At 39.4% G+C, this 19,910-nt stretch overlaps 1 protein-coding gene across 2 annotated transcripts; it reads left to right on the top strand.

Moving 5' to 3' along the window:
* Positions 1–1,421: 1,421 nt before the first annotated feature.
* On the top strand, positions 1,422–12,445 carry brd2a (bromodomain containing 2a). 2 transcript variants are annotated; one of them, XM_041807957.1, is made up of 12 exons: positions 1,422–3,495; positions 6,241–6,547; positions 6,677–6,814; positions 7,169–7,319; positions 7,480–7,679; positions 7,818–8,360; positions 8,628–8,756; positions 8,842–9,033; positions 9,164–9,426; positions 9,634–9,953; positions 10,165–10,293; positions 11,276–12,445. In XM_041807957.1, the coding sequence occupies exons 1-12, from the start codon at positions 3,464–3,466 to the stop codon at positions 11,398–11,400; spliced, it is 2,529 nt and encodes an 842-aa protein (XP_041663891.1). In that variant the 5' UTR covers positions 1,422–3,463; the 3' UTR covers positions 11,401–12,445. The 2 variants fall into 2 exon arrangements, with proteins under 2 accessions (XP_041663891.1, XP_041663890.1); XM_041807956.1 differs by having other exon boundaries at positions 1,423–3,495; positions 11,273–12,445.
* Positions 12,446–19,910: the final 7,465 nt, after the last annotated feature.

Genomic DNA, 19,910 nt, shown 5'->3' with positions numbered 1-19,910 from the left:
CAGTAAAAAGAAACAGAGAAACATTCAGAGAGAGAGAGAGAGAGAGAGAGAGAGAGAGAGAGAGAGCACATCTGATGAGTCAGAGGAGGCTGATTCTGATGTAATCCACCAACCCCTCCCTTTCTCAATTCCCCTGCCCACTGTTTCTGGATATTCAAGTCAGAGCCTGTTTCACAAAGTAAACAGCAACAAAATATACCATACTGTGCACGTCACTGATATCACAGGGCAGTTTGTCTGGAACCAATCATGTCAAACCAATGCAGCATAAAAATACCTCTCAACAGCTTAGCATATGAAATTTTATTGTTGTAAAAATACATTGAAGAAAAATCAAGTCTTCAGCAAAGAGATTTAATATTTGATTTAGTTTTTGATCATGAGTTATATGAATAAAAAAAACACGATGATGATATTTTTCAAATGGATTAACTTTTCTCATATAATCATACCATTATTGTTATTCTTCAGTTTGCAGACTATCTTTGGGCACCAACATGTTCATCCATCAGTTGGATCATCAGGTGGTAGACTGAAACACGAGTTAATGCTGGCGGGGTACAGCTTTGAATATTTTTTTTTTTTTCGAAGAGTTTTTTTTTTTTATTACTGTTTATTTCACGCCATTTGAAAAGTTCATGAGACAACAACAGATCCCCTGAAATTTAGATGCGTTATTGTATATTGTATTTTTATGTTTATGTTTATTTTAGTTTTAAAAACTGTATTACCTTAGTATTTCCGTGGGAGATTTATATACCATTGTAGTTCTACACTGGACCTATGGAGAGGGATATCAGGGTGTGGGCTGCACAGGGACTAGAACCCTGAGCAGTAGAAGGTTCTGTGCCTTGCTCAGTGGAACTTTGGCAGTGCTTTGGAAGTGCCTGGTACTGGTACCTCCTCAGCAACCAGTCCAAATCCCATAAGCTACTCCTTCCTTCATTCATACCAGCGACCCTCCATTTCCCAACTCAAGCGCAACATGCTCAGAGAGAAAATAAAGGGAAAACCACAGTATTTTTTTCAGAAACCCTCATTAACACATTCATATGCAACTTTCCGAAGTGATGTCAGTCCCATTGTTTCATCTAACTTTTTTTCTTTTTTGGTACTTATGCTAGATTAAGTTTGTTTAAATGAAATCAGCACAGTCCTGAAGATGAGCTCTTGGGATACAAAGCTAGACGGATAGAAATATAATATAGGCCAACTTATACGACTGCTCTGTTTCCCACTGCTTTAACATGGACATAAACCTTGGTCGGCTCCTCCGCAACACACCTCCTTTTCACCGAACACTCAAAAACCTGCACCCACCGTATGCAAAGGCGAAACTGCTCTTAGATCAGCCACTTGCATTCCTAGAGCGTCGCTGTCAAATGCGTATTCGTGTCAAATGCGCATGCGCGATAGTTCATGTTGCAACAGCCGGACGCAATCGACAGCCATCGTCATCTGGAGAAAACGAGACATTTCATACCCTTTGAGGCAAACTGAACAACTAAACATGGCCTGTTATGGATTATAACAACCATATATGGATTCAAACACAGGATATCTGGAGAAATAACGCAACAAATAGCACGATAATCGTTCTTGTCACGTGATTAAGCTCGACCAATCGGGTCGAGCCAAATCCGTCTAAAACTATGCTCTTTGTTCGTGAATTTCGGCTGCTTTATCTCGAAATTTTAATCATAAATTGAGTTAAAATCAAGAGATTGGAACAACGAGGACACGCGTGTTTCGGAGGATCACAACGTGGATACGTTTTGTTGCCTTTTTGAGGAATGCCACGTGTTCAGTTTTTGATAAGCAGCTGCGGTAGGGCTTATGTTGTCACATGACGCCCCTCCCCCACCCAGCTCAGGGAATGGGGGAAGAAGGCGGACATGTTTGAGGGAAATGTGTTGGTTAAAAAGTATCGAGGTGGAGGACAAGAAGATAATTTGAAGAAAGGTTTCACATTACTTTTGGATTTACAAGGCTACATTTATTTTTATTCTCTTTTTTCGTGTAATACTTTTTCTCAGATTTATATCTTTGTCTTTTGGATTATCTAACTTTAAGTCTTAACTGTAGATTTCTTTATTTTATTTTACCAGGGCTTTATCAATTTATTTGTTTCTTATGTTAACATTTAATATTGTATGAATCTTTCGTTATTTTCAATGTTTTACTGAGTGACATTGTAGGGTATTTGTAACCTTGTTGTGGGGGATGGGCCTGTGAGGTTAGGTAACCTCTCTCTGAAAGTCTGTTTTATTGAAAATCTGATTTTTTCTTAAGAAACATTCTTTGCGATGTAGGCATACTTGGTACGATTAAGCTGTATGTAGCAAAAACTTCGTGGCCAGTCTTATTTTCACACACTAAATAATTCTGACTCAATTATATGAGTTTCTTTGATATGTAACTTTATCTTGTTATTTCTTTGGCAGTACTTTTGGTTTTCTTATTGCTTTGCTTTCGGACAAAGCAAAATGTTGGGTGAGGTCACTGCGAAACTGCTGTGTCATTCAGTGGGTCTTGGTGCGTCTTTACAACAAGGTTAGGTGTGGTCTTTTTGTTAGTTGACTGCCGTTTCACTGTTGATCAGCCGAGTTTGATGTTTGACCAGGAGTGAATCGGTATTTTTAGTTATGTGAATTATGGAGGCCCTGTTTTCTTTTTAGTTTTTTTTTTTTCTTAAACGAAGGTCTTTATTATCAGTGGATTGCTTTTTACGTTAATTGATTCGGATCTGTGCTTGTAGTATTTTGAAAAATGGTAAATCTTTCAGGAAGAAATCCTCAGATGACACAGTGTCATTGTGCTTAAGATGGCGGCTGTGAGTCTTCTCTGTGAGACAGAAATGCGGATATTCTGGTAAGCGGAGAGCTCGTGGGGAAAGGCTGTGCGCTCTTGAGGGTTGCGCGTGACTTGGTGGAACAACCAATAGCCTTCTTGGTATTCACCCTGAAAGCCCGCGTTACTACCGTGTTGACCAATCCCCACAATCGCTTCGGATACATTGACGTAATGTAATATGATAATGAGAATGATGACTTCGCGTCCCTTGTATTATGTGCAGAATTATGATAAGGACTAGTTACAGGTAGCTTTACAGTTAAAATCAACCGTTAAGATACATCCTGCTTTGTAATTTCCGTGACCGACAGGAAAACGTTGTTAAATCGGATGACCCAAATGAATGTCCGCCAAAGTCTCAGTAACAAGGGGTGTGGTGAGTTTGACGGACATCACAAGCAGCCAGTTAAAAGTTAGTGGGCGTGGATAGTTGGTGGAGTCCTATCCAATAGGGTGAATGGACTGTCTTTATAAGCACGGGTGCAGCAGCATAGTCGCCATTTCAACGAGCAGATCAGACGACTTCGCTGTGGCGGGGAACCGGGAAATCCGCGGACAGAGTCGGATCCAGGTCTGAGCCTAGCTATAAACAGAATCCGGATCCATCCTAATGGATATGGCAGTTAACCCGCCAATTGACAGGTATCTACTGGTATAATTGACTCTCGGCTATCCATCAGAGGGGATATTGAAAACATTTTCTCATGTTTTGATTGAAAAATCGCTGCTGGCACCCCGTGATTGCTATAATTACCGGAGATGGGGATTAATGGACACTGGTGTGCTGCATGAAGACGTTTAACGTGTTGTTCAAGCGATAGAAGAGTAGTTCTTGTAATGGAAATAATCCGAGTCTTAACAGGCTGCGACTGTTGTTCGTTTGACTCCGGCGCCATCTTCGGAGCTTTCTGCCATCGGCCGCTCTCTCCCACAGCCTGGTAGTTGGTGCTAGCATGGCTAGCATTAGCTTCATAGACCTGAGCCTTTCCGTGTCTTATGCTGGTAACCCTTTCCGACCTAGATCTCTGTGCTTGTGTAATGTTTTGATTGTGTTTTGAATCTATTTGAATTAATTCACGCAATGTCTGACTAGTAACGTTGTAATGTGTATCGGTGACTCTCAGGACTGAAGTTGTGTCGACTGCAGGCTGAGTCAGTGGCGATTTTAAGGTATACCAAAACGATAGGAGGGCGGACATATGTTATTATTGCGTGTTTAGCTGTGTAGTGTCACGGTGTAATGGACAGGGGTTTGTGGTGATCTCAGGTGTATCGGCTCCGTAGGATATCCATGTGTGTTGGGTGCTTCATTTGGTTGCCTAGTTACATCGCTCAGTGTCAAACAACCCTAAGTAGCGCCAACAACGATGTTTCTCAATTACGATCAAAATATAAAGCCTTTATTACCCTTATTACCTATATTACCAACTCAGCGCCATTGAACTTTAGTAATTATTTACCTGTTATGTTTATTTGATTTTTCATACTTATTTTTTTCATCTGTGTTTATCAGTTTTACAGTTAACATGTCTGATGTTAATATTATGTACATGACTTCTTTTCTTTTAATAATAAAGTACACTAACTGTCAAATGTGTTTCCAAAAGTTGCATCATTCAAAAAGGATTGCTTTTTCATTAAATCGCAATAGGCTTTCTGCATATTAGTTTTTTTTTTACTCTAATGTCCAGTTGGACAGATTTTATTCAATATAGGCTAAATAAACCTTTATCAAAACCAGAAGCATAGGTTGACAGATGAACAGATAATTTTAATTTGAAATTATTTGAATATCTTTCCTCTAGGTACCTTTTGATATGTAATGTAACAACATCAACTTGAACATGTTGCATCTTTTGTTATTTTAACAGAACTTCAGTTCCAAACTAAAATGTAAACATAGCCATGTGTCATATTAAGTTAAATTTTAACTGTGATATAAACTCGCATTGCACCCACTATGCATATTAAATAATGCACTTTGACAAAACAAGTCTCTATAATTCCATGCGAATGCAGAAGACTAGACACTATTCTACGGACCAAGTTTTGTTTGCCCCTCAGTAGGACGTCACAGCAGGACCTTGTCAACTTCAGTGGAGGCAGAGGAAACTGTAAGACCCTGATGGAAAAATAATCCTTTAGTAAACTTAATTATTCAAGTATAATATGTAAGAATGCGCGTTGAGAAATTACTCTGTACATACTAGTACAATTTTTAAGGTATGTTTTCTCAACACAAGGAGAGTATAAGATTGCTAGATATGTTTATATGACATTTGTTATGTACAGTATTGGTAATGTCTGCGACAGTTTCTTCAAGGGATGACAGAGCAATGCTGGTAGGATATAGTGAGAAATGGCTTCTTCGTGTTTACATTTTCTAAAGTAATGTTGTCATAAGTGGATATTATGTAATGTGTTGAATGGCAGTTCATAAAGTTGGAAGTGAAGTGCTCTGCAAGCGATATTCAAATTTTTAAAAATTCCTCGTTAAGGTGTATGTAAATCTGTTGTACTAATGCAGTGGTGCTAGGAACTCCTTGGGCATGGATACTACTGACACATGCCAGGTGTTAGAGCAGCTTAGATGTTTTTACGGTCCAGTGCAAGCTCTTGGCTCAGTTAACTCCAGGAACAGCGTTGCCTATCCTGTTGAATTACCCACACTAAGAGTGAAAGACTGGTAGTAATCAGTCTTCTGATGAAGCATTGTAAAGAAAAATAGGTATGTAAAAATAAACTGGACCAGTGCTGTTTACAGAGTCAGGTCAGCTAAAACTCAGTCCACTAGCCTATGAGAGAATAGTTTCTGTAGTGTATCTTTGTACTGCTGGTGGGACTGAGAGAAGGAAGCAGTAATGACTGTTGTCATCTGGACTGGTAATGCTGCTTTAGGAGAAATGTTAAACAGGAGAAAGGCTCTCAGAGTAAAATATGTGACATACTGTGCATGTGAGGTAAATTTTCTTTGAATTTCTTAGTACATTGTTGAGTGTGCGGGACTGTTATGATCGAAGTTTTAACATTTTCCTTTACCAATAATTAAATGTAACTTGGTACCAAGAGGTTGGAAACCAAATGTGTATCATAAATTATTCTTCTGCTGTGACTTTTGAGCTATTAATATTTGCCCGTAGGGAACAGCTGGGTAATATATGATAAAAGCTGTGTGTATTACTGCAAAATAAAAGAGGGCATAGGTAATAAAGGTCTTCTATTGTGAAATACCATGCAGATAAAAAGTACCAGGTCTGTTTTAGGCAGTGTACTGTACCAATATATAGATAATGCTGTGCATCTTAAACTGTATGTTCTTGTCATTTAAGCTGTGCTATTATCAACAGCGTGAGCCTACTAGTAAACTGGTCTTTTAACCCTCTACAGCTCCCTTGGTGGGGTTGAGATTGGCATAATGGGCATCACAACGATGGAACAGAATTCTGGCACAGCTGGAAAGCGGATCAGAAAACCTTCGCTGCTTTATGAGGGTTTTGAGAGCCCTGGGATGCCCTCCATTAATCAGATGGCACACATAGGACCCCCTCAGCCCCCAGTGAAGGATCCGAGCCGTCAAGGAAGGATGACCAACCAGCTTCAGTTCTTGCAGAAAGTTCTTCTCAAGTCGTTGTGGAGGCACCACTTTGCCTGGCCCTTCCATGAACCTGTAGATGCAGTCAAACTCAATCTGCCCGTGAGTGTGTTTATAAATATGACATTACAGCCCTCTGTCCAGATAAACCCTAACAGATCTTACTTCCTCCACCACTTCAAAGAAAGTGTGCATAGTATGGTGTCACTAAGCATATCTGTCTTTCTTTAGGACTATCATAAGATCATCAAAACTCCAATGGACATGGGCACAATAAAGAAAAGACTGGAAAATAATTACTACCGCTGTGCCAGCGAGTGCATGCAGGACTTCAACACCATGTTCACAAACTGCTACATTTATAACAAGGTAAACTATTGTTGGTCAGTGATTTAGGGGTTTTGTGTGCTAGGACATCCTAGCGATTATGTTTTACTCAACTGCTGCTGGTAGTCAAGACAACATGCTACTTCTTGTTTGTTAAAAACACCAAAATTAAGATGACACAAATCCCATGTGTAACATCTGGGTTGGATGATAAATACCATGAAATCATTTTTTTGGGATTCGAAATGAAGCCATCATGTTGTTTTTAGAATTTGGAACTGTTCTGGTTTGTTATCTAGTCCATCAAAGTATGATTTCAACTTAAACCTGTATAACATTAAAGCTTAAAGCTGTATTGATGTTTGTTAAAGTCTCTCCAAATTTCCTTCTATGCAGCCTACAGATGACATTGTACTCATGGCTCAGTCACTGGAGAAGGCATTCCTGCAGAAAGTGGCCCAGATGCCTCAGGAGGAGGAAGAGCTGCCTCCTCCCCCTCCACGGAGTAAACCTGGCAAACCTGGAAGAAAAGGAAGAGTTAATGCAAGTAAGCAAGGACTGCAGGACTGCTGCACATGCACGGAATTTTAAATTTGTCAATCTGTCACGAATGCACCTGTAAATGCACACATGCATGAATGGACACAATCTTTCCCCCAGATATTTGTGTTATTTACTGAATTAACCCTATCTCTACTCTCTGGCAGTCTCTGGAGGAGTGACTACAGCTCATCAGGTCCCAGCTGTCTCCCAGTCGGCCTACTCGCCTCCCACCCCAGAAACCCCGGACTCAATCCTCTCCACCCCTCCACAGACACTTTTGACCAAGAGCCTGCCTCCTCCTTTTACAACTGAACAAAGCATCCCTACCATTACAAGTCATCCTCCCACACAGCCCACCACTAAGGTAATTTTGAACAGCTGATTATTTTGTCTTTGTAGTGAGAATTTGACTCTTTAAACATTTTATGATTACCTAAAGACCACCAAAAAAGCAACATTCTCTGACCTGCCCCTATCTTGGTTGTCTTTCCTTCAACATCAGAAAAAAGGTGTGAAAAGAAAAGCAGACACAACGACACCAACCACAGTCGCCATGCCCATCATGAACACCATGGGCGTCAGCGGCATCAGTCTGGGAATGGGCGGTGGGCACAACTCCCCCCTCACCCTCACTTCTCTTGGAGTGGACCACAACCAAAGCCTGGGAATGAACCAAGGCCTCAGTCTCAGCCAGGGAATGGGTATGGGTATGGGCATGGGCATGGGCATTGGCATGGGTATGGGTATGAGCTGTGGACCAGTGATGATGGGAACCAAAGCATCAGCCGGGGCCAGGAGAGGAGTAAGTGGACGACCCATTAAGCCTCCTAAAAAGGATTTACCTGATTCCCTGGCTCCACCACCAGTGCGCCGCAGCAAGCTAGGCCCCCAGTTGCGTTACTGCAATGGAGTCCTAAAGGAACTGCTGTCAAAGAAGCATGCAGCGTACGCCTGGCCGTTCTACAAACCTGTTGATGCTTCTACACTTGGGCTCCACGATTACCATGACATCATAAAACAGCCAATGGACCTCAGTACCATTAAGGTAACTTGTCAGCACAGATGTCATCACTAACAGATCTCATATTCTGCCATTGAATTAGACATACAGATATCTCAGCTGGGATCTTGTAAAAGATAATTTAGCATTTTGAATATGTACAAAGACTATATGAGTAAAGGAAAATATGGGCTCTAATCATATTGACTGATGGAGATTTAGGCTCACTAGAGTGGCCTCAGCTATCTAAATAGAAAAAAACATTGCCAATACAATACAATAATTAAATTAAATCCTCTTCCTCTTTTACAGCGCAAGATGGACAGCAGAGAGTATCGTGACTCCCAACAGTTTGCTGCTGATGTTCGACTGATGTTTTCCAACTGCTACAAGTACAACCCTCCAGATCATGATGTGGTGGCCATGGCCAGGAAACTGCAGGTAATATACTTAGGACATGTAGAAGAGAAATAGTTCTTTATAGCTTTTGAGCAGACATATTTAATTTGCTTCTTTATTCTTTTAGGATGTCTTTGAATTCTGCTTTGCAAAGATGCCAGATGAGCCTCCAGCACCCCCTAGCTCCTCATCTTCCTCCTCCTCCTCTTCATCATCATCAGAGAGTGAGCTCAGCAGTGAAAGTGAGGAGAGTGAGAGCAGCCCAAGCTCTGACTCTGAAGAGGAGAGGGCAAACCGACTGGCAGAGCTGCAGGAACAGGTTTGTGTTTCAGTGAATAGATGTAAACAAAAGAGCACAAAACGAAGTTTTTTGTTAGGCTATTCACATTAAAACCTCAGCTATTACTGACTTATCTGTTCTTCCTGACTCCTCTTCCTTCCGTCTTCAGCTAAAAGCTGTGCATGAGCAGCTCACTGCACTCTCCCAAGGCCCCATTGTCAAACCCAAGAAGAAGAAAGAGAAAAAAGACAAGAAAAAGAAGAAAAAGGTTGAGAAAGAGAAGCATCGGAGGATTGAGGAAGATTTACCACCTATTAAACCTGCGAAGACCCCTAAGATGTCCAAAACTCCTAAATCCAAGACCAACAAGGGACCGACCTGCCCTGTAATGCCAATTAAGAAAGCACCGAGCAAGAAAAACAACAAGAGCAAGTGAGTACTGACACCCACTGGTCAACAAGGGAGTTGCAGTTATGACATGCTGTATCAGCTACTATGGATGAGTCTGTATAGCACAGTCAGGTGTGATGCATATGGGTATTTTTTCTTTACATCTTTAAAGATTTAGTTCCTTTGCGGGTTTGAAAATGGCACCCCTCAGTCATCTTTTAACCTCCCTTCCAATATGTTTACTTTCAGATCCAAAAAGACCAGCATGACATTTAGCATGCCTCAGACGGCTCTTGAACCCTTAGTAAGTCATTTTGACTCTGATGAAGAGGAGGAGACAGCCCCCATGTCGTATGACGAGAAGCGCCAACTCAGCCTGGACATCAACAAGCTGCCCGGTGAGAAACTGGGCCGCGTTGTCTACATCATCCAGTCCCGCGAGCCGTCGCTCAGGGACACCAACCCAGAGGAGATTGAGATAGACTTTGAGACCCTGAAGCCGTCCACACTGCGGGAGCTTGAGAGATATGTCATGACATGTTTGAGGAAGAAACCCCGGAAACCTTACGGTTAGTCAGCTGAAGATATTACTTTAGTCATTTATAGGTTTTAACATGGGCTACTGTACAAAACTTTGTGATTTAACATAAATATGCATAGAGATGTCAGACCATTTTTTTTAAATTATACCTTCCTTTGCACTTCAAATCTCTTAAACATGCAGTGAAGTCTACCAGCTGTAGATCTGTACTCATTGTTGCCTCTCTGTTTTTAATACAGCAAGTAAAAACAACATTGCTGGCAAGTCCCGGGAAGAGATCGCTTTGGAGAAACAACTTGAGCTGGAGAGAAGGCTGATGGACGTTAGTGGTCAGCTCAATTCTGGAAAGAAACCACCCAAGACCAAACGTAAGTCCTACAGTATGATGTCTTCAGAGTACAGCCTTAGTGGTGGAAGAGCATTACAAGGTTGTAGTGGTCAGAAAAAGTTATTGAAGGCATATCTAAAAAAACTGCTTCAACATTATGAGCTAGTTATAAATCAATCCTATCCAATCCACTTTATTTATATAGCACATTTAAAGACATTCAAGAATTAGAATAAATAAGAATAAATTTAAAGAAGAGTTAACTTAGAAATATATTTTAAATCTAGTCTTGGTCTTAAGGTTGAAAAGTTTTAGTCACATTTTAGTCATTTTTGCTCTTTTTAGATTAGTCTGGTTTGGTCAACAAGAACTAAAAATGTATACAAGACCAGTTTTAGCCAATAAAAGTCATTCAGTTTGTGGTCAAAAAATTTTCTCTGGTGAAAATCACACTTTTATTTTATATTCTTAAGATTCATCCCGCCTAACAGTTTGTGCTCGTTCATGGATTCTATCATGGACTCTGTTATGGATTTTAAATGACCAGCAACACTGAGTTACATTTTAGTCTCACTTAGTCTCCTTGACAAAAACTAAAATTAGAGTTTTTGTCAACAAAGATGTCGAACTGTAATCTTCTGCTTGAAAAATAGGTTGTCAACTGACATTTTTTGTTATAGTTTTTGTTGATGAGATAATACTGAATTTAAGTAGACATGAAGATGCTAGCTTCCTACAATAGAACATACTTGTTAAAGTTTTGGGTGCCAGTTCAACTTTAATAAGCTTTTAAGGTTCTAGTCATCAGGGTTGGATCAATTCCTGGTGTTAGTGCACACGTGTGTTGACTATCGTATCCAATAAGACCAAAAAAATAAATAAATAAATAAAGGTTTTTTTGAAAGATAACACCATGTCTTTGTTGTGGTGTTTAATTTAAGTGACTTTATCGTAAATGCATGTTGATGAAGGACTATACGTACCAAATGGTCCTGATGGTGTATGTTTGTTTTATCCAGCAGAGAAACCAACAACAGAGCAGCACACGCAGCCGTCACGTCTCAGTGCCAGTAGCTCCTCCTCGGACTCCTCTTCATCCTCCTCCTCGTCCTCATCTTCAGACACAAGTGACTCAGACTCAGGCTGAGAGGTGGAGGGTTTTCTGTGTGAATGGGTCACGCCAAAGACCCAGAGCATTTTGTCAAGAACGGACTGAACTGCTGCAGAGCTAGCGAGGAATGAGCCGCTGGACGGACCGCACAAGAGCAGCACTGAGCAGAACTGGTCCGACTCAAGTTTAGACCGAGGAAGACAGAGATGGGGCTTTCCCTGTGCTCGCCTCGTTCATCCAGTCCTGTCCTGGACTAACAGCTGATGAATGCAACAGAGGATCCTAGTTAACAGCCTCTTAAGGCAGAGCCAGGGATGCTTCATCTCCTGCAAAAAACTCAACGAAAAAAGTGACGCATGCGTTTGGAGGGATAAGGGTGCTACTGCCAGAATCTGTCTTATTTCTGGAGATAATTTCCCTTCTTTCCGTGCTCCCTGTCTTTATGCTGTATAGTTAAGGTGTACAGTTATATAAATATCTATTTTTCTTTTATAAAGAAGCATTTTATGGAGCTAATTTATTCCCTCATTCTGGGGAAGACTGGTGTGGGTGAAGCTGTGTTTTAGTTTTTGTTTAGCTTTTTTCTTGCGTCGTAGAAGGTCGAGGGGAAACACGTGTGTTTGATTGTGTGTTGTGAGAATGTGTTGGTGCATGTGTGAGTGTGTAACCGTATGAGTGTGTAATGTACGCATGCACATGTGTGGGTAAGATCCAGCACCTCAAGTGCAGCCTTGTGAAGTTCCTCATAGATTTAACGCAGGCGTTGAAAATCAGTCTGCACGCAGAAGCACCTTGGTTCATGAAATACAGAATGCATGCAATACAGGAGAGCTGACAGACATCTGCATACTCATGTACTTCTTTACTGCATACTTGTGTACTCATGTTTTAAAGGGTTGGCCACTTGTACAGAAATGTAACATAGTTACACAATAGTTTATACTTAAATATTTCTGTCCCCATGTGTGCTGTCTTTTTTTTTCATCCATTTCTCTGTAAACGTGTTCATTTTCTCTTCTTGTGACCAATCTGCTAATAAATAGTGAGGACTTGTTTTGTCTGCTCACCTGTGCCCACGTAACATCTTTGTTCTTTGGATTCATTTTGGTGTTCTGGCGTTTTTTCTCATATCACTAAACATCAGACTTTCAAGTTTGAAGACAGTGATTTTGCTTACATTTATTTTTAATGGAATTTTGGGTTGACTGATTTTTTTTCCTCAAGGGTCATCACTTCTTTGACACTGCAACGTCACAAGAGCAGAACTATGAAACAATATGGCCTTAGACATTGATGGCAGCTGAGTTTTGTTCAAGTTTTCTTATTCTTGTGATTTAAAACAGTAGATAAACCAAGTTGGGAAGTTTGTCAGGTAAACAACAGCTTTTGTGTATTATGTCCTGGAAAGCAGTGTGGCTGGTATTAACTTGAAATAAGTGTTTGAATTTCAGGATCCAGCAGCCGCTTTTAGACTAAGAGGGTTCAGTGTCAAGAGTTATAACAATGCACTGTTTGTTTGGTGGAAATACTAAACAATGTTGTGATTTAGGTAAGGTGTGTTTCTTTTTTTGTTTTAAATCACCTTTGACTTGAGATTTGTTTGTTAAAAGCTGATTATTTATTTAGAAACAAAAACTGAATGGAGAAATTTTTTCATAAAATTAATCAAAAACTTAGATATTCTGCTTCGTGAAATATGCACAGACTGTCAGGATTGTAGAAGTGTACATATTTTACAGCCTCAATCTCGCAGCATGATTTTTTTCTTTTAGTAAAATTAGACCTGATTTCCTCTCATCTATAAGGATTTTTCTTTTCTGTCAGATGCAAGTTTAAAATAAAAACTCTGAAGCTGTTGGTCTTATTTTCTGAAGTTCTCAGAAATCTACATGCCTCTGTACTTGACTCCATCTTTTCATCTGAATTTCTGTACATAAATAAACCGAGAAATGTTCATCTTTAAACTGACTCAGAGAGGGTGTTTTTATTCTCCTCGACTGATACATAGGTGGAGTGAGGGGATGGTCCACAGGGTTTCAGATCTGAATATTTCCAACTGAAAAAATGTTTCTTAGTTGCTTTTTTTTTGTTTACTTCTAAGAGCTTTTACACACACTGCAATATAACAATACTTCTGATATTATATCTCAGTTATTGTGAGCATTTGCTGCATCTATTTTTAACTTCCTGCACAGACATCCTAACAGTATTTTGTATGCTTCTTGACTTTTGTCACATAACTGCACACAGATCATGGAGAACGCTGCAGACCAAATATTAGAAAACTGGATGTGTCCTGGATGAGACACATTTAGGTTTAATACAGACATGTGATATAAAAATGCTGTGAATTATATGGTGAGCCTGTTGTACTGTGTTGTCACATAACCACATGTCACATAGGTGAAAAAGAACCTATGCAGACAATATTGTACATGATTAAATGAAATAAGATTAAATTAAATCTAAAAAAATAAAATAAGTTGGGAAACCAGTTTTTAAAATGTAATAGATCTTTTACTCATAGATGATATTTGATCTAGTAATATTTTAATAGTATTGGTTACATATGGGGGGATGACCGGATGTTTATTTTTCCTTGCTGTTGTAAATAAGAAGTCTTGAAGCATGTACAGTATTTTTATGGTGGTCTAAAGTCTACACATGCAACAGAAATGCATGTCATCTTTTATGAGTATGCATAAAAACATGAGTTCAGTGAGCATTTTACAACCTGTAGCTTATTAGAAATTCAAATAATTACCATAAAAAATGAACACACATTTAAGTTTATCCCATATTCCAGTAAGAGGAGTTTAACTTGCTTTCTTGAAATAAAATCCTCTTGTTGGAGTAATACAGTGAAAATCAGATGAAGCAAAGTCAGAAGTTACTAAGCAACAGGATCAGTTTTTGGCAAAGACAGAGCTCCCTGAAACTCTGAGCTGCACCATGTTGTGCAGAATAATACAGCAAAGTTCTGTCACTCTGGTTTTTAATGAGGGATTTGCAAATTTCAGCTCATAGTAACTTGTGAATAATAGAATGACTTTTGTTGTTGCAGCCACATGAAATAAAAAAGAGAGGACACTGTACTGTATATGACAAAAGAAACCTGCCACTGGTGAGTATCTACTATATAACATATTGCATATGCTGACAGATATTTTCTAGTGACATTTGCAACCCTCAGACTTAAATAACCACAACGTCTGGCTTCTCCAGGATATAGTTTTACCTTTAATCCAGGGCATAGTACCTGAAAACAAGTATTTGGCCTTCTAAATGTTAAGTACCCCACCTCCTTTAATTGACAAACTAAACGAACAACCATCTACATAAATGTATATGAATGTATAAATATAAGTATTTCAACAGTTTAAACAGATATGATCTCTGTGTTTTTCTTTTGTCTCCCAGTCTGTGCAGTATTTGTTGTTGTATTCTATCTCCACTTAAAATTTGTAATTTTCTTGTCTTTTTACAGCTAGGTATTAATTGCTGTACAAAATCAAAAGGTTCAGTGGTTTTTTTTTTTTTTTGTTTTGTTTTTTTTTTACAATCAGTAATATTCTAAGGACTAAAAACAACAGTTTTAATTCAGTTTTGTTCTCAAACTAACTATTGGCTGAACAAATGAAGAAATACAAAAGTAAAGACGCATCATACGTTGTTCTATGACCATTCTATGACCGCAAGACTAGACGATTTGGAGGACGAGAATTTGCAAGGCAACTGTGACACACAGTTCTATCTGGGAATCGCGCTAGTCGTTTATTTCATATAAAAATTCGAGAGCTTAGCTGGTGAACACGTTGGGTGTGGAACGATTTTATTCGTCTTTAAACGTCTAACCGGAAGCAGTTGTATACTGTTGTAGCTACTTTTACAATGGTTAGGCTTTGGAACCCTTGTTTTGCCAACGCCCTCTTGTGGTCAGAAGACTGAACTGCATGCAAGTTAATGTATTAAAATTCAGTAGCAATCTAACAAGAAATGTCATTTTGTATGTTCATCACACCAGTTTTGATATTTTTTATTCTCTATCGATAAACGCAGCTTATTTGGCAACGGAGAGCAGTCAGTACAGCCAGTAATAAACAAGGGCTCATCTCAACGTACTCAATTGTAACACCTACAACAAAAATAACCTTCTTACTCCTTTATCTAAAATTAAGATCTTGTTTATACATGATGAAATGTTAACCTATCAGCCTTGTGGCTGAATAAAACGCAATCACTGCCGTTGTGGAGGTTCTGTTAAAAGTTAAATGGCGTAACTGCGCATGTTTTTTTTTTTTTTAAATAGACTGAAGGATGTCAAATAACATAAAATTCGCCACATGCCTATTCATTCCTGAAACGAGTTTCAAACAGTTTGCCTGATGAAACTGATGAAAACCGTATTTATACCGTATGACTTCAACATATTAATGGTGTCCTCTTGTGGACACAATGAGTAATTACTACAACATAAGCGATGGTCAAGACAAAAAAATTAACATTGTCATATTTCCGGTTGTCCCTATCACAGTAAATGTTTTAAAAGCAACTTCATAGAAATATGTCAATGACTTTACATGCCCCCGGGCACTGGCACGGCAATTAATAGATCACCCACCATTTTCATTTACTGCATTTGTAAGGAATAAACTTAATTTCATCGTCATTGAAAAAGTATAACTCAATAAAATCTTTTTAAGATGTCATCTTCTCAGCAGCTCTGTAGCAAGCTAAGCTACATGTACTGGTGTTTTGTTTCCACTGTTAATGTGGCTAACATATGATTGTAAACATTCTAAGCTACTGCTTCAATAATAATTTGCTGTGTCTAACAGTGGTATGAAAATAACAGATCTTTCTCTCATAGAATTATAATCTTTCCAAAATTGCAAGAGTAGTAGTCCCTTCAAACACGTGTTAACTGTGCCCTCTAGTGGTGGGAGTGAGTACCGCATCGGTTGAACTGTCAAGTCAGAAAAAATTCATTAGAGATATTTCCGATTATTGCCTTCAAAGTAAACCCTTTTCAACGACCAGCGTTCGTTTGTTTATAATAATACTTTAATAATAACACTTATCTCTGAATTTACTTTAAGGCAAACAAGCGATAATAGCCCTTTGCCTTCCTCTCGGTTTAAAAATTCATACTGATCATTACAAGACGTCATAAAAGTTCAATTGCTAGCTGAACTACAAGTACAGTTATTTGTAAGCCACTGTGTATGATGTTAAAAGGCAGATAGAAGTGATAAAAATGTAAAAACCCAACAAAGACTGTAGAGACTGAGGTAACAAAGCTCGGGAATACACAAAATTCCATGTAAGTCATTCATCTTCAAAATGTCCACAAACGAAAATAATCATTATCTCATGCTCAATCTAAGCAAAATCAAAAATTGATTTAATGGATAAGCACTGCAGATAATCCAAAAGTCTTGTCTCATCGCAAAGACACAACAAAGTTAAAGATGCATGAATTCGAAATATGATGCAGACGTTTTTAAAAAGACTGAAAATGCCTGGAAATAAACTAACATTACCCTAAGTTTATTTATTCCCATGACGAGATAAAATCATAAAAAAAATTGATAATAATAATAGACATAATAAGAATAATTAAAGCTGCATACACCGATAATGGGCCCTCGCAACCCATTGCATGTCGAGGTGTTACGCGACAGCGGACACGTAGCAACCATTGCATGCCAGCAACAAGGCACGCTGCACCCATGGGTTATGTGAGCTTTGCAACACTCACACACTGTCACAGAAACAGAGGGTGATGTCCGTCATTAATTTCCAGAGCTTGCCATTATTTTGGCAGTGAAACTAATGGGAAGGAGGCATGCACCCAGAAAATTTTGAATGCAGCTCCAAATTATGAACAAATCACTGTATTATCATTTTCACAGCTCCTCTTTCTGCTCTGCTTGGCTCAGCCACTATTTCTCTATCTCTCTCTCCTGCATGCTTGCAGCCTCACTCCCTCTCCCTCTTGTGCACGCTCACTCCACATGAGAAAAATGACCGAGTGGCTAAAAGCATTAACTGAATGTTCCAATCATTGGTGATGAAGATCGACCAGAGGAGCATGTGCAAGTCAAGATGTGAAAATGGTCTTCAGCAGCAAAGATCACCACTCACGGAGATATGCAACTCAAGATGTGAAAATGGTCTTCAGCAGCAAAGATTGTCAATCATAGAGATGTTCTACTCTAGTATGAAAACGGTCTTCAGCAGCAAAGATCATCACTCATGGAGATGTGCAACTCAAGTATGAAAATGGTCTCCAGCAGCAAAGATTGTGGATCGTAGATCACAGATGTTCTACTCCAGATACGAAGTCTCAGAGAAACTGCAGCTAGCTTTAGCCTGTGTGTTAGCTCAGTTGGACAGGTAACTGCCCTGGAGTCATGAGGTTGTTGGTTCAAATCTTCTGTGGACTTTTGATGCTGCTGATGTAAATCTCTGACTCAGGAGTAAAGAGGACTGCCATGGAGTTGGAAGGTTGTGGGTTTGATTCTTGGTACATTTTTAAGTCCAGTCCCCAAAAGCAGAGATCAGATCCTCTGAGAAACATGAACAGGTGTGTGTGTCTCAGTGGATTAGTGGAAAAGCCAACTGACTTTGAATTAGGAGTTTACAGGTTCAAATCTTACCATGGGTTCATCTACTTTAAAAGTCTGAGTCTAAATATAGACTTCAGGAGACCTAGACAGGAGTTGGCCTTTCAAATCTAACCAAAGTCTCTAAGTTTTCAAGATTTGAGTCCAAATAAAGAAAGAAAACCCCCTCTGAGGCTCTGCTACATGTCTGGCTCTGTAGCCTAATGAGATAATGGACTGACTCACAGTCTGGAGGTTCCAGGTTCAACTCCCATCTTGGTCTCAGTGAATTTTAAAGCCACATCCTGAACAAAGAGGATAAATGCGCCAGGAGAAGAGATGGTAGTGTGAAAGGTATGGCGGTGGTGGCACAGAGAACTGGACTAGACCAGTTCTGCAGGGGATGCTGGGGTTCAAACCCCACTGTGGCCGGTACCTGGATCAAGGCATGCCTGATGGGGAAGGGGGGATGCAGTGTGGCGCCCCCCCTGGGGAACCGTCAGAGATGTAAGTAGGGGGTTATGCAACAAAAATGCAGACACAGCTGGAGTTTTACAGGATGGAGTCTTTATTTGCATGCATGGATGATCACTGAGCCTCTCATGGGGACTTCATCTCCTCCACTGTAGAAACAGGAAATATGTACCACGCTCTCCTCCAGGGTCAGGGTACCAAAGTATCATTTATTTTGAAATGGCATTTGAACGTATGGAAATCAAGAAAACGGACAACTTCACTCGTTTTTCGATTCTGGACACAAATCGAAAAACGAGTGTTGTCAATTTTCTTGATTTCCGTACGTTCAAATGCCCTTTCAAAATAAATGATACTTTGGTACCCTGACTCTGACCCTCCATGCCCTTCAGGTCCTCTCTGGCCTGCTCCCTCTGCTCAGTCAGCAGCCTGCAAACAAAAACCACATGAACTCACATTCAACATAAATAAACATATGGATGAGTCCTTTACTCACATGAGTTTCTGCAGCTTGGTGTCCTTCTCCTGTTCTTCAGTCTTCAGTTTGTCGTAGTCTGACATCAGCCTCTCCTGCTCCAGCAGCAGACCCTGGTTCAGACTGAGAGGAGACGTTCGCTAAGCTTTGATTGGGCATTTTTTAACGGCAGAGTAACTGTCTGAAGAAATGTCAACAAACCACATCAACATACATTCATTTTGTTCATTTGTTTGGAAATTTCTCCAAACAGTTTTTTGGCTTCAAAAATGGTACAAGGCAGAACATTTCTGAAATGATAGACCTTTACATCAGTGGGTCCTAACCTTTTGTCTTTAGGGTCCCTCTACTCTAAATACTCTAAAGCCCCCCAGGACAATCTCTGAGAAATTAAACATCATTTTTAATTGTTTTATTGACAAAATTCCAGCATAACAGGCCTGCATAAACGAGTTCTTCATAAAAATCTGCATATAAACTATCCATCATTACAACGGGCCACCATGAATACCAAAATGAGAAGGTTCAGTCAAGTTTTAAGTAAAATCTCAAACATTTCTAATTCAACAAGTCATAAATTTACCAGAAAAAGAAAACTGGAAATTTATGTCAACTAAAAGGTAGAATTTTTTGTCATTATAAAATTCAAAAGAGCCGTGGAAAAAGAAAATGACAAGAGAAGAAGCTGGGTTTTTTTTTTTGTTTCCATAAGTCCTACAGTTGATTGCCTAATCAGATTTGTCTTAGTAGGATTGATCAGTGAGGAAATGATCCAAGAATGATCACATTATCATTATTCCCTAGACTCTGAAGAGACATTTGATTTGATATTACTTTATTGTCAGATACAAGATCTGAATTTTTTTTTGCATTAAAACAGCAGCTTTGTCGTACACAATTCAAGATACAATATACACAGACATACATATAACATTCAACAAGGACAATTAACAAAAAAACGTCTACTCCAATTAAGGCCTCATTGATTA

The sequence above is a fragment of the Cheilinus undulatus genome, linkage group 16, assembly GCF_018320785.1.
Source record: "Cheilinus undulatus linkage group 16, ASM1832078v1, whole genome shotgun sequence".
NCBI classification, from domain to species: Eukaryota; Metazoa; Chordata; class Actinopteri; order Labriformes; family Labridae; genus Cheilinus; species Cheilinus undulatus.
The sequence above is the reverse complement of the archived record's forward strand: the minus strand, read 5'-3'. Positions and strand labels throughout refer to the sequence as shown.

Excerpts from the sequence above, each read along its gene's own strand:
- brd2a (XM_041807956.1), top strand. The coding sequence starts at position 3,464 with ATGGATATGGCAGTTAACCCGCCAATTGACAG. Across the intron at positions 3,496-6,240 it reads GTTAACCCGCCAATTGACAG|CTCCCTTGGTGGGGTTGAGA; the intron begins GTATCTACTGGT and ends AACCCTCTACAG. Across the intron at positions 7,320-7,479 it reads AAAAGGAAGAGTTAATGCAA|TCTCTGGAGGAGTGACTACA; the intron begins GTAAGCAAGGAC and ends ACTCTCTGGCAG.